This window comes from Paramisgurnus dabryanus, chromosome 2 (genome assembly GCF_030506205.2).
Source record: "Paramisgurnus dabryanus chromosome 2, PD_genome_1.1, whole genome shotgun sequence".
NCBI classification, from domain to species: domain Eukaryota; kingdom Metazoa; phylum Chordata; class Actinopteri; order Cypriniformes; family Cobitidae; genus Paramisgurnus; species Paramisgurnus dabryanus.
The window spans coordinates 31,040,015-31,055,862 of record NC_133338.1 but is presented as its reverse complement, the minus strand read 5'-3'; the positions used below and the strand labels follow the sequence as shown (position 1 = coordinate 31,055,862).

Below are 15,848 nucleotides of genomic sequence, written 5' to 3'. Positions count from 1 at the left end.
AAATATAAACAATTAATTTAACCCATTGACTGGGTTTGTCCCTTGTTGACGCAACGTTTGGTTATTTTTAGAGAATTATGGGTTAAGTTTGAGCAAAAAATTAAATAGATGGATTAATTTCAAGTGTTTTTCATCGCCATGATAAGTTAGGCTATATGGCTTTATACTGGGTAATTGATCGCAAACCCAAACTGGAACCAATCGGCTGTGAGCAAAGTGAAGTATAAGAAATCACTTTGGTGGAAAAAAACATTTTGGGATAAGCACATTTATACATTTTACCAATACGATATAAACTGCAATTGCCGCTTTAAACACTGTTTTAGTATTTTATTTTATATCTGCCACCAAGATCTTTGAAATTCGAGTTGCATCAGTATTAAACAATAAGTTAAATCTTATAAACTTCAAGTAACCCTGCTGTGATAGATTTCTCATTTATATAGCTTCTGTCTCTCCCATGGGATGTGTGAAATTGAGAAGCAGACAAGAGAAGGGAGGGAACAGCAGGTGATGGAACATCAAATAAACTGCCAGGTCTTATTGTGTCAATAAACTAATTTCTTATTTAGGATTTGACCTCTGACCTCAAGTGGCTGGACCATGCAGAACGGTGACAGAGAGAGAATATCTCTTGGGAACTGAATGGGAAAATGAGAGACAGAGCTGAAAGAGAAGGAGCAAGAGAGATTTGTATCCGCCAAGGATGTGTCAACACAGAATGTCTTCCACACATTGATTTTAACAAACACAGAGTTCCTTCCTGTTTCCTCATGTGCTGCGTGTTTTACAGATGGATCCCCTGCTACAAACCGAGCACACCTAATGAGCCATCTCAGTTTATTTCCACACAGTATCGTGGAATGAGTTTCGCCTGCTAAGGGTTTGTTTGCCATGAAGCTGTTTTGTTATTTGATACAAAACTAGCAGATTTTTTGTGCTCCTTTTGTGTCAATGTCATGCCTGTTCAAGTTAGCTGAGCCACCAGAGGGCGCCGTTACATGGACAGAATGGGAAGGAAATCCATCACAATCTTTGCTTTAATTACCATGTGCTTGTTTAGATTTATATTTAAAATTATATTTACACAAATCAATAAATTCATAAGCCAAATGCTACATAACAACCTGCGGTATAACAATACCACGTTTTGACATCCACACCGTCTCTGAAGTAGATTTTGTATTTTAAAAGATAAAAGTTACATCCAGTCATTGATGGTTTAAATAATTTGAACTTTTACCCTGTGATTACAAAAAGACTCTACTAGCGCTATATTCACATAGCACCGCAGCTTAGTCAACAGACAAACATCTGTCTAATGTGCCGTTTACAGACTTTCCACACTCTGTATGACATTTACAGGGTTGCTTCAGAGTATGTAATGTAAGCTGCTAATGAGCGATAGTATTCACAGAGCTCTTTAGTGCATTGAGTCAGCTTTCAGTGCACAAAGGGAGCTGGACTCTTTCAAAACATTAAAGAAACCCACAGACGTGAATCCTGCGCAGAATGCTGGCAGAGATTTGTGGACAAACCCAGCTACAATCAATGCTCTATTTACATTCAAGCCTTTCTGCAAAAAAAACCCATCTCAATTTATCTATTTATTTACTGCTTTTTTATTATCTGAAGGCTAGCATCAGGTCCCGTGTGTTTGCCCTTGTGTTAGAGGGCTGCATTGTGGCTTTGCCGGAGGCTCAGCTGCAGGATTGTGGTTTTTAATGAAAAAGTGACGCTGTAGAGCACAGGTACAGTCCAGGCTTGTATTTCAGTTGCTTTTGTTACATTTTACAACGAGGCATTGCGGTTGAATTCGTACAGACACTGTAAATGACCCTCTGGAGCCTGCTCATCATGCGGCCCGCTGGATTAGGCAGACAGGAGCTGGAGATCGGATCGATAACGGGCTGAATCAGACTTCCACTCTGATACCTTAATATACATGCTTGTAATTCTGCCCATTAAGTCTTTTTTAAATATAACTTAGATGGTGATGTTGGGATATGTGAATCCATTTGTGGCTATGAAACGTAAGATTAGAAAGCACACATCTTTTCCTAATATCCAGTTAAAGTCCAGCTAAATTTATTTGTGATTTACAGTTTTCTTCACAGAACCATCCTAAATGTACAGTGAGTAAGGCCATGTCAAAGATTAAAATTAAAGTGAAATGAATGATATTTCATAATCAGATTTTAGATTCTAGACACAAGGTGTACTGCAAAACATAACAGAGGTGTGAGTGCATGAAATGGGAATGGTTTATTTTCAATAGGTCAGATTTCGAGGCAGTAGTGCGAGTACATTAGCATATACACTGGCAGAACGTTTAAGGTGACAAATAGGATAAACTCCGAGGTCTGTGCTACCTGGCTCAGAGCTATTACCAGACCCCCTCAGGCTTGATTTATCAGCTCCCGCTCACCGTGTTACTGCACCGATATGGCTGTGAAAATGTACTAGTTTAAACACAAAACCTTGATCCCACTGACCTCTTAATATGCTTATAATGATGCCATTTACTAAACAGATGTTACACAGCGAAGCCACAACATTTGGTGTTGGCAGTAGGCCCTTAACAAGACAGCGAAGGCCGTTGTCAATCAGTGCATGGTTTAACAAATCATTTTTTTTTTTTAAGGGAAAATCATTTTAATATTTAATATTGAACAAATTCAAGACTGGATAAGACAATAAATGTAAAAAATAATGAAACAATTGAAGCAAAACACTTTCAGAATTTACAGTGATTTTAAAATAAAATGCTGAATTGCAATTGGTTAAAAGAGATGAATTTGATAAAAAATTATTTACAATATATCCAAATAAAGATATACAGTATGTGCAGACCATGCCACTATGGTAATAGATGAGTCAAATAAACAGATAATAAAATATTCACAAGCCAATTTATTATGCATGTACATTTAGATGCAATGAGGATCTCATTTACATATCGCTCACACTTTAGCAATTACAATCAGAGTGATGCTGGACTCTTTCCAACCGCAGTGGTTCAGGAGCTGAGTGGTGGGATGTTTAATACTGAGGAACAAGTGTGTTTCACATGAAAAAGGTTCTGATTTAAACACCAATAGATAATAGTTTTATTAGTTTATTAATAGTTAATATTTTATTTAGTTTATTAATTTTTAAGTTGATCCCTAAATGTTTTTAAAAGGTAAGATGTTAGTGAGCTATACACATTTCCTGCATGTTAAATGTATAGCATATACAATTTTTTTTGTTCTGTAGTTAATTAATTAACAATGTAGTTCAATTAATACCAAGCAGACAAATTTAACACATTTTACATATATGCCCTATCACAGTCATAATGATTTCACATCTGATTTTACAACTATTAAACCATCCTTGTGCTTGTTGTAAAGCCTGCTGACTTAATAGTTTGACTGATATGACTCATTGATATTGATTGTCTCGACCCCTGTGAGCCGCCTAATTTATTTCTGTTCAATTCACATTATTGCGGTACACCTGCAATGCATATATGGTCTCATTGGGAAACTCGATTTGATATATTTAAATGATGACTTTAAAAGTTTTTAGTCTTGAAGGATAAATGCTTATCCGTATTGTTCCTCTTCCCCTCCAGTGCAGAGAGTTAAATACAAGCAGCTCGTATATTAGAAGTCAAAGAGCTCCGTCTCAGATAAGCAGCTTGTCAAAGAAGAGGAAGAGAGAGAAGACCATTTGGGTTGATAAAATGTTTTTTAATTACCAGACACTGCATTCTAGCCCAGGCCTCCCTCCTACGATCCTCTCCACAGCCAGGTCCAGACTTTGATTTCTGATAATTGAGCTTGCTGATTTGGCATGTTTTTTTTTTTAATACTGCACCAGCAGAAGTATCTAACAGCAGGCCCACAGAGGGACAGTTTGACAAACTGCCATTTACATCTCTCCTCTAATCAGCACTTTACGGCTGGATCCATTGACTCTTGTACTCCATTCCTGACTACAATTCCATCCCTAAACATGCAACAATGAAAGTCAGCCATTACTTATTGTGTGGTGTGACACACAATCAATGTCACGCAGAGCAGATGATGACTTTTTGTGGAAGACCTCAGATCATGGAGGGTTAAGCACTCATTAGATTTGATTGTGTGTTTATGAGCCACATTTATGCCTGTGTGTATTCAGCTGTACACACAAACTGTATTTTAACATTTTAAGGCTATCAAAATTCAAAAATCCCCTACTTCTTTTCCCCAGTTAGTAATTGTAATATGAGTAACATAAACTGATCATTAAATGGAAAGCTCTTAGTAAGTTTTCAAAGCCGGCTGTTTAAACTGTACTTTCAGAGAAGAATGGTCTTCAGTCAATTGAACGCACCCCACTGCGTATTTAAGCTTTTAGCTTTTGTTCTCTTACAAAATGAGCACAGAAAACATTTAAGGTGGTATTCTTCCTCTGCTCTTTCAGACTACGAATTTGTTCCATTGACAGGGCAGCTTTAGGGCCGATAATAGGTCGGGGCATTGATAGGCTAGAGGCGGTATTGTTTTAAAGTTTGATGTGAAACCTTACCCTGTTTAGAAGGCAGTGATCATATCATTGTGGATTTCAGCTCGCCATGGCTCAGACTTAGCTTTCATAGCTGTTTATCTTTACATGTAGCTCTAAATCCTGCCTGTGGTCTAAGGTAGCCTATCCAGACTGCATTAGCAGGACTCTGAGGTCGGAAGAAACAAAACTCTTCTTTGCTAAAGGATCAATGTCTGTTGAGGCTTTTGCAATCAGGCTGCGACCATGATTGAGCGAATGAGCCGTCCCCTAAGATAAGGCTGTAATCAACAAGGCACTAAATGTTCTTTGTTGTACATTCAATTACACACTAATGAGTTGTGCAAAGTGGAAATCTTTAAATACTAATGCTATTTCAATCATTTGTAAGTAAAGAAAATAAAGGAAAAGGGGTAATCGTATATAAAATATAAAATTACTGTAGTAAATAAATAAGATATACAGCAAACAAAATAAAGTTTAATAAATGTGGTAAAAATAGAGGTGTAATGAGGCAAATTATTATTTTAATTACTATACATTTTAAATTACCTCTTAATTAATTAAAAATTACCAGCAATTACCAACTTTTGAAATAAGCCTTCGGCTTTTTAAAATCAATTAACAACACGGTAAGACAGACACGTAATAACCAGGTAATATAAAGTAATGCCTTTTCATCAGTAAAAAAATAACATAACATTTATATTATCAGAAATAATGCATTAATGACATATTCATTTCAACACTCTCGTCATACTACAAAAACAAGTAATTTTATAAAAAAAATAATTTCCATAACGCAGTACAATTTATGAAGGAATAATAAATGAACCACAGCTCTTACAGCCTCTCGGTCTGTGAGGCTTTTATGTCTGTCACATGGACGTTCAGTTTCCGGGTACATGCCAGTACACTTCCGCTAAACTTCCTCTACTTTATTTTTCTTTGACAGTCAGTTAACCGCTAAAAATACATGAAATAAACCACGGTTACCTTTCAGGCTATGTGTAGTCAGTTTATCTAGATTGAGATGTCGCTCGTTTATTGCGTCAGCTTTTCTTTCTCGTACTGTTATCGAGCAAAGCAGCTAGCCGCTAGCCACAGCTGCTGTGTTTGAATCTTCACTGAAAGTCAAGATTATGTTTCTCTCTGTGCTTTTGTTATGCTTTTACTTGTTTTGAGTAACCTGTGCAGCATGGACTCGGAGGGAATAGTTATTCGGATAAAGACACCGGCGGGGGACATGGACTCCTCGGTGGACTGTCCATCACATCTAAACTTTAATGATTTTCTGGTGAGGTGATGTTTACACTTTATTTACATTGTAACGTTAGTTTTATGTGAGAAAAATGAGACAAGAAACCTTTACAGAGTTTGGTTTGTGAATTGTTTTGGTGTGGTGGTGATGATGATGATGATGTTGTGGTGCTGATTGACAGCTGTCAGTCAAATGTGTAATTGTCTTGTTTGGCAGGTCGGGATCAGGGAGGTCATGCCTGATACTACAGTAACAGCTTTTGAATGTAAGCACTGATTTAATTCACATAAGCAGCTGATAAACTGTGATTATGAATAATTACTATGGTGGATTAGTGTAAAACTATCAATACTTCACTAATGTGAGTGTTTCCCTTTGTGTTACATGTGTGTATGTTTTAGATGAGGATGAAGTTGGGGACCGAATCACAGTTCGGAGTGATGAGGAGCTCAAAGCCATGCTGTCATATGTGAGTATGCCTGCTGTTTGGATGTGGGAGTGCAGCTGAGCACTTTGTAAAATGAAATGTCAATTTATGCAGCTTCTTTTAATTTTTTACATGTGTAGTGAAATTTTTGTAATGCAGCGTATAGTTTTATATTTATTTAAAGGTGGTCAGGTTTTTGTTGTTTGGAGAATTACAACTACTGACCCTAAACTGTTGAGGTCTGATTTACAGTCTGTTGTATTGCACTGCTGAGTGCAAAAGGTGTGTTTTTGTTGGAATTAAAAAGCTATTAAAAATCTATTATTCCAGATCTGTTCACCCTTGGGGAAAATATTCTTATTATTTTGGAGATTGGCAAGGATGACAAGTAGCTACATATTTTCCTTTTGTGTTCAGTTTCCTCATCTGTTTCCTTTTTTCCCAGCCACATCACTTGATGTTACCATGGCAACATGTGGTCTCTTGCTTGCAATTGCATTTTAAATTATACAGGTGTTAAACAAGCAAGATTAGTGAAGGGTAAACCGTAATAATACAATTCTTGTTTGTTTAGTTTTGTATGTATTATTACTTTTTTGTTGACTCAGGCATTGGTATTCCCCTGGCAGAAATGCAAAACGTTCATCTCACTTCCCTGTTGGATGAGAATTCTGAATGTGACTTATACAGTAAACCTCTTACCAGCTCTATTTAGTGGCACATATTTAATGACTTTCTTTTTACATTTATATAATGTTACATATTCTCAGTATCTTAGAGCAAGTTGAGCAACTATCCTCCGATTCATGATTTTACATTTCCTTTGGTGTGTAAGTGTGTATTAGTGCATGTTAACGATATGCTAAAGGTACAAACCCCAAAGTAAACGATGACACGAGTTATCATCTCCAACATAAATGTCTTTTCTTGGACTACAACAAACACACAGATTGTAGGCAACAGTTTACTTCCTGGGCCTTTTCACATGGACAAGACGGACATTATCATAATTCCTCCCGCTTAGACTCACAGCCTGTAATGGCTTTTCCATTGCATAGTATAATGTAAAAGATTATCTTTACCTCAGTGCTAGCTTGCGCTGTCTCGAGCAAACATGTTGTCATCTGCTCTGCTATAAGTTCACAAACTCTTATTTAGCAATGAAAAACATCCACAGGTTGAGAATCAGTGACACCATAACAGTTTTTTCCAGACTTGCAGTTTGTGGCGGAACATTCGCGATGAGCACGTCAGCATGCTTAAATGCGACTTCAATGAGGCTCAGCGGAACGCTGTCGACTGACGCCACGGGTTTTTGAATAGAAACTGTCATGTGAGACAGAGGTAGTGATAAACGCGATGTGCAAACATCTGTTTGTGGTGGTCAATAAAGCAATAAGCCCCAAGAAGCAGTGGGTTACCAGTGCATTTTATAACAGCTAAGGGGCGTTGTTAGGCACGACGCGAAGTGGAGTGCCTAAAACCCCCTTAGCTGTTATAAAATGCACTGTAACCCCACTGGTTTGTGGGGGTTATTGCTTTTATAAAACAGTTACTTCATATGCATAACGTTAGCGGGATTTTATAAAATAAAACACAAATAAGCTGTAATTATATTAGTACAAATATTACTCTTCCGCCAAACAAAGTAGTTCCTCAGAATCAAGTGTGACTGAAACAGAGCACAGTTCCCAACCAACACAGACACAGAAAAGACACAATTAAAATATGATTTAAGAATGTGGTGTTTATTTTATAAACCAACATTCATCTAATTTATACATTAACATTTATTTCGTGCAACTGTTGAAGTGATGATCAAATATGCTTGGAAGCATGCTTTGCTTAACTCTTTCCCCGTCAGCGTTTTTTTTTTTTTTTTAAGTTGCCACCCAGTTTTAGTTTAGTGCCTTGTAAAATTATCTTCTTTAAATAAACATAAAATATCAAATGAAAGAACAGACCATCCACTTTCAAAAAAAAAAACCCATTAAATTCAACCTTCATTTGTTCTCTTATTACCTCTCAGATTTTTTAGCTAAAAGCGGAGATAATTCCATTTATGTGAATAACTTTGGTAAGAGATCAGATTTAGAGCCTGATCAAAGCATGATGTTTTTAGTGTTGAGTGAATGCGTCAGTGTTTAAGTTGGGTAAGATCGCCACCCAGTGGATAGCGGAAATATGAATTTGAGGCAGAAACTCCTCAGGAAGCGTTTTCTCTTTATTGATTAGATGACTCAACAATATTTATTGACATGTATCTGGATATCGCCATAATTGTGCAATTGTATACAAATTAAAAATATGATTAAAGACTGTGGTGTTTATTTTCATATCAAATCAGTACGCAGCAACAGTGGCGCAGTGATACTTATGTAATGCGGTCTGAACCGTGGGTTTACCGGGGTATTTTATCACGGCTTAGAACGCGTTTCAACCAATCAAAATGAAGAACCAGAACTGCCCGTATTTTGTGGCAGACTGAGAAATAAATAATTGTATGGGAATATACAACAACGCTCTCACTGATGTCACAGCAATAGGTAGCGCAAGTATAACGACACGCTTATTATCCCTTTCACTCCCGAAGTGATACTAAACTCGATGGAAAAGCTAACCATGCCAAAGTGAGGTGAGCTGACCCGACCCAAACTAAACTAAACTAAACCGTGGGGTACTATGCAATGGAAAAGCACCATTAGTTAACTCCTGTTAGCATTGCATTGTGACCAAATCTTTCAAACCTGGTACGGAGCGTCACATTGCCGGCTGAAGTCAAAGGGTATTCAGGCCAATCACAACGTACAGATTAGCTGGCCAATCCGGGACTGAGCTTTGTACAAAATCAGAGCATTTAAGGAAAGCAGTATATCTGGGGCTACAAATTTTACATTAACTGGAAAATAATGTTTCTTTTAACCATAAACCACGCAAACACATTGTATTATACCAAATACACAAAATAACGTTGTTTATAGAAATGAAATATGTGCTCTTTAATGAATTTTCTAGCTCTTTGTTTGTTCTTCACTTTAGAAATGTTTCTCAATACGTACTGTACTGCTCACATTGTGGACACCAAGTGTAATGACTCGTAATAGTTTTTCCCTCTGTGAAGTACAGTGGAAGTTAAATGAACTATCAACTTTTATTATTTATTATTCAATACTTAAAGTTTCGCCTCATTAGAAGCAAGGCCCTCCTGGGTAGAGGAATTTTTCAAAATCCACTTTCAGCTGGTGTTGTCTTTTACCCCCCATCAGCTCTCAATGACTCTACAGTAGCCATGGGCTTCAAAAAACACTGCCGCTTCTTCCGCAGGAAATGAAATTGACATTTATTTATTTATTTTTCGAGATCTTTTATCCGTGTTGTACCTCTCAAGGCCATTGCAGTCATTAGCCAGATTAGGCCAGGAGGTGACACACTGACAATCATGTCTCGCGGGTGTCCTGGAGTGCCAGAATGTAATTCAACTTTCTTTCCGCCTTGATTAATTCTGTGCCGGTTGTGCAGCTACTCGATGACTGCTGATTTTTGAAATGCAGATTTTGACATTGGAGAAATTTAAGGGAATGCGAATGTTCTCATTTGTTATCTCAGCGATCTGCATTAATGCTTAAGCGCAGAAGAGAGACTTTGCCGCTTAAAGAATGTGGCATCACGCATCATGAAGGAATTCTTTGAGGCCGCATTACTCTGACAGTGAATATTACTGTGCATTGCAGATTGCCTCTCCGTCGTATTTTGGTTAACAGCGCAACTGAGTCCACTTTTTCTGAAAATGAGTTTTTCCTCCCGCGATGACGTTTGCTCCTCTGGGAAGTGCGCAAGCTGCTGAGAAAGGTGGAATTTAATATGCGTGTAACATGTTCAGGGCTTTTTAACCGATCATTGTGGTCATATTTTAAGCACGTGCCCTTTGCTTCGGTGGCTCTTTAGAGACCTTTATGAATTTGCTTCAATTAATTCCACATGAAGGGATCTACTGCTATGTAGGCTTAATAGGAATTAAGAGATGACTTCTTGCTTTACAGGTGCATAAGCTAATTCACGGAGCTCTCTAGTGGAATCTGACCTTCAAACTGTCTTGACTGGACAGTTTTTAACAGTCTATATGGAAATGATCATCATCACGTCGAGGTATCTGAGATGTTCTGCGTCCCCAGTGAACCGTCAAGGACTCTTTGTACCATCAGCCCTTCCAGTATAAAATGAAAGGATTTTAGTTCAAAGTTAAAGACTGACCCATGTCAAACCACATCGCCTCTTGACTGGCTAACGCACACATGCACAGGCACAGATCTCCCAGGCTGGGCCGGCTAATTACGGAGCACTTTACTCAGTGTGTGTTAATGATCGGGGTCCAGCAGAGCGGAGGTCCGACTCCTCTGTCCCCTCCGGCTCTCAAGCTGCCTTCCTGTGATCAAACTGCCTTTAGTTATTGTCCAACAAAGGGAGGTTTCTTTTAATACACTGTTACAGATTAGTTAGGTAATTGCAGCCCTAATCGATAGAGCAACCGAGTGGAAAATTAAAGGTGTGTGTGTTTTGGTAGAGCTACATGGTTTCAGTGGCTGCAGGCAGTGCAGAGAGGTGACAGTGATAAATAGGGTATTTAATAACAGCTGCTCTAACACTGCTTCCTCTGCATGTCCTCATGTGTGCCCTGGTGTATTCATCACACATTCACACACAGTGGAGGGCTAGCACTGTATCGCTGGGCCCTCAGTTACGCTCGCTTTTGACCTTTGTCTTGTACTGGCTTTGTCTTTCTCTCTCTCTCTCTTAGTCTATCTCAAACGCTGACACTCTCCCCTCCTCTCTTGTCCATCTGGGTCTGTGGTTTTTAATGGCTTTATTGTGTCTGATGGGGGCCCTGTGTTTAGGCACAAAGGTCTCGTGCTGGACTGAGAGAAGGGGACGAGCAACCAGATGGTTCTGTTAACCGAAACATCAATTGAATGTTCTTTTGGCAGGAGACGTGAGATTGGTGTGTGTGAATTAGAAAGCGAGCACAGTTAAATACTTTTGTAACAATATCAGCAAAAGTTTTAATGGAAAAAAACCTGACATTTCTTTGATTTTGTTGCATTGTTATGAGGGCTGTCAAACGATTAATTGCGATTAATCACTTTCAAAATAAAAGTTTGTTTGTATAATTTTTGTGTGTGTGTGTACTGTGTGTAATTATTATGTGTATATAAATAAATAAACATTCATGTATATATTTAAGAAACACTTACATGTGTGTGTATATACATAATTATTTATAACATATGTATATACAAATGTGACGTGTTATATTCTAGGGCTGGGCAAAAAACATAGATTTTTCGATTAATTGTTTAAAAAAAGTGTTTTTTTTTAATCGTTTTCCGATTCAAAATCGATTCTTAAAGAGCACAAATTGATTTTTTTTTTCATATTTATTTCTGCAAATATTGACTGTAAGATTAACGTTAATCTAATTACTAGTCTTCTTCACTAGATAACCCCCTCTTTTTTGCCTTGCGCGATGTTACCAAGGAGTGAGAGGCGAGCCTGTCATTCATTCATTCAATGCTTAAAATGCCGGTTTCAGGTGCTTTATTGACATTGATGCCACCTTCACATGTAGGGATGCTTAACGATTAATCGCGATTAATCGTTAGCAGAATAAAAGTTTTTGTTTACATCATATATGTGTGTGAACTGTGTATAATAACTTTGTATAAATAAATGTACCCACATGCATGTATATGTTTTAGAAATGTTTACATGTGTATATACATTTGTATATTTATGTATAATTTATATTATATATAAATACTTAATATATAATTTTTTTTTCTTAAAATTATACATGAATGTGTTCATATTTATATATATATACATATTTATTATACACAGTTTACACACATATGTGATGTAAACAAAAACTTTTATTCTGCTAACAATTAATCACGATTAATTGCTTTCATACCTTAATACGTATGTCAGAGGTATGAAAGCATTTTAGATTTCTCAAGCAAGACGACGATGATAATGTTGTGGCTTTTAATTTTTTTTATTAATTACCCACTTGTAAACTTTTGTTCACTGTTCTTTTTTTATTAATATAGTATTTGTATTAAATCTATATTCACTGTGTTGAATCGAGAATCGAGTATAAAAACCGACTCGAGAGCTGGAATTGAAAACCGAATTGAGAATCGAATAGATTTGATAGCTTGCGAATCGAAAACGAATCGATCTGGAACATCTGAATTGATACCCAGCCCTATTATATACATAGTAATTACACACACACACACAAATTATGCAAACACAAACTTTTATTTTGTATGCAAATAATCGCAATTAATATTTTGACTGCCCTAATTTTTATGTTGTATGACGTCATGTTTGTGTGGTGCATCTATGCATGATGTTCATACAACTGTTGCATAGGCTTAAGATTATTAAACAGACAATTTAAAAATTGATCTAGTTCAAATGTATTAATAATGGCACAGATTAATTAAATAAAAATGTATAAATAAGAATTGCCATGACAACAATTAATAATAATATGAAAAGTTTATAAAAGCCAGGCTCTGTTTCTGTTTAATATGCATTGTAATTAATGAATAGGCAGCAGTTACGAGCAGATTGCTTTTTACGTCAGGCTGAAATGAGAAGGCACTTCTAGACTCTGTGATTGGGATGCGCCTTACACCCATTACAATGAATTGATACAGAGGGTAACTGGTGTTTCAGAAAAATTACCTGAGCAGGGTGCCAGATTCATTTAGCGTATTCTTTTTCTCTCATTGCAATTGGCTCTGAAAGAAAGAGAGTGTTTTTTATGTACTCCTTGGGACTTTTATCTGAAAGGCTTTCACCAAGCGTAATATTGATTCTGTGTGTAATATACTGAAAAAAATGTGCCTTTTTTCCAAGAGTTTCTAATGTTTTGTTGCACTTTATTCTCTGCAGTACTGCAACACTGTGATGGAGCAACGCATCAATGGACTGTTACCCGAGCCTTTACAGATTTTTCCACGAGGTTTGTGAAGTGTGTGTATTTGTCGGCCCAAATTACAGTTTACCACTGCAACAGTAAACCTGCCTAAGGCCTACCTAGATCCTAGATCACAGTTTAAAACCCTATACTCAGCAAAGCTGTGCTGTTTGAATGTGTGTGCACATTTTTAAATTCCCTTTCACTTTATTCTTGGTGGCTTGTGTGAGATAAATGTCATGTGTATTTTGTATTTTTGTGGCATCTTGGTGTGTCAGTTCTGTGATATATTTTTGAGTGTTTCAAGCATCCTATTCATGCTGTTCTTTCTCTGGTTTCTTGTGATCCACAATCTAGTCAATTTTCTTTTTCAGCCGGTAAGACCCCAGGGATCCGGAACATACATGGCCTGAAGGTAATATGTGTCTCAATGATTGTTTCAGCAGAGTTGGGCATGCATTGGTTATGCTGCGAACCACTTATTGAAATGTCAATTGAAGTCAAATCTCTCTCTCGATCTCTCTCTCGTTTTGTCTCTCTCTCCCTCCTTCGCTTTATCCTCACTGTGTTTCATTGTATTATTTTTTTAATTATCTGAAAACATCTCCTGGTCTGCTTTGTATGCGACTTACATACATAAAAACATATACAAATTATATGTATGTTAATAAGTGGAATGTGACAAATTTTGTGTTTGTTTAGCCATAAGCAGTATGACCATTGTGATCTTGTTCGTGTTGTTGATTTGGTTTCATTTAGAATTAATTTGGCTTGAAAAGGGTGAACTGATAAACCGCTCTAAATGAGGTCTTCATAGACACTAATTAAAGAGAGAATCACTGCTTTACTACACCACACTATACGACCTACAGACCTCAATTAATCTACTTATTTATATAGTGACTCTCTTTGAGTTTTTTTTCTTCATTCTCCCTCTGCAATCCATCGGTGTGTATCTGACAGGACACAGTCTCATAAATCCTATTTAATGACAAATAATAGACACACTGTTGATTCATTATTTTCTTTTTTTAACCTAAGGATGTTACCAGAGTTATATTTAATTTTGCCTGATAGATGAAGTGACCCCTTTCCTCAAGCGTCTCTCTTTATTTCTCTCTATCTGTTTCCCCTACAAAAGCCAATTAACCTTGTGGCCAAACCAGGCAGTTTGCTGTTGAATCACAGGTTAATTAGCACATGGTTCTGATCGTCTTTGTTTGCCCGCAGGTGAACACACGGCCTGAATCCTCAAGTGGCAGGGGCTCTTCTGCGGCTGATTCCCTGTCCAATGATAGGTGAGTGAGCCCAAATCAAATCTGGCCTCATTGAGAATGTTTACATGTGCAGTTACCATCAAGCTGCATAGGGTTTTGGTGTATCATCTCTCTAGATTTCATCAAATGGGTAATCGTGTATTTACACATCTATATTTACATTTGTTGAACTGAAGCATTTTTTTGATGTTTTTTTCCACTGAAATCAAACTTTTACATTAGTTGTACAAGCACATACAATAAAATGTTATATAATATTAGATATTATATTCTAGGAAAGAACTAGAATATAATTATATTAAATGCTTATAAAGCTTTTTATGATGATTATTAAAGGTCCATTGAACAAGATTTTTGAGAGATAGTGTTTCGGTACTGTAATTTCATTTTATTGAAGAAATGCATAAAATCTTTATGACAATCTATACATACAGCAGAAATGTATGGCAATTTTAATTGGATTTTGTATGAAAGAAAAATACCCTTTGGTACAACTATGCACAGGACAAAGACCTGCAGCCTGAAGGCCACTGTGTGTGTATTCATGAGTAAAGCAAGAAATAGAGCTATTATTGAAAGTTGAGTGGTGTAGTAGATCATACTTCCATCTTTGATTAGAAGCTCTCATCTTTGAATTTGTATTAGGGATGAGCGGATTGATAATTAACTAATCTTATTTTTGATATGGGTCTTGTATTAAATTATCAGTCTACACATCTAAGTATCGATACTAATGTGGGATAGTTTCACAGTGATTTTTATTTATTTAGCAAAAACAATGCAGAAAATAAGTTAAAATATAAACTGTTTGTGAATAATTGTTTAGGATAAACTATAGCTGTGCCCCAATTCGAAGGCTGAATCCTTACAAGAAAACGTTTTTTTTGAAAGTCGCAGCCTCCAAAGTCCACAGCGGGACACTGTGAATACATTTCTGACTTATTAAAATAAATATGGAACCAGAAAAATACTATGTTTATTTGAGAAAATATGACACGTTGATGTAGATTAAACTTACCAACACCATATCAAATTAATCAACCTTAGAAATATACACAACATGCATAGAATATTATTTATTACTACGAAACTTAACTTATAATACTAAAACACTGGCCTTTTTTCTGCTAAATACACACTTTTATTTAACAAAGGTTTTAAATGTTTATTTTAAAATATGAAACTGTTATGTTTAGCCATTACAGGCATGCAATGAATCTCGGGATAGCCTAGGCTGTGAAGAATCCATTCGTTTTATCCTTCGCAGCCCGGAGAAAGCAGGACTCATTTTGAGGTCACATTTTAAGCAGCCTTCGTATTAAGGTGGCCTTACTGACCTTCATAAGCGTTTTTGTGATG

The 15,848-nt window shown here is 36.7% G+C and overlaps 1 protein-coding gene across 1 annotated transcript in view; it reads left to right on the top strand.

Annotated features, from left to right (window-relative positions):
• Positions 1-5,426: 5,426 nt before the first annotated feature.
• map2k5 (mitogen-activated protein kinase kinase 5) overlaps positions 5,427-15,848 on the top strand; it is a 51,095-nt gene continuing 40,673 nt past the window's right edge. The window contains exons 1-6 of the mRNA XM_065267529.2: positions 5,427-5,833; positions 6,014-6,062; positions 6,199-6,266; positions 13,188-13,257; positions 13,587-13,627; positions 14,443-14,510. Of these exons, the coding sequence (XP_065123601.1) occupies positions 5,702-5,833; positions 6,014-6,062; positions 6,199-6,266; positions 13,188-13,257; positions 13,587-13,627; positions 14,443-14,510 (428 nt within the window). The 5' untranslated portion in view covers positions 5,427-5,701. The remainder of the gene's footprint in view (positions 5,834-6,013; positions 6,063-6,198; positions 6,267-13,187; positions 13,258-13,586; positions 13,628-14,442; positions 14,511-15,848) is intronic.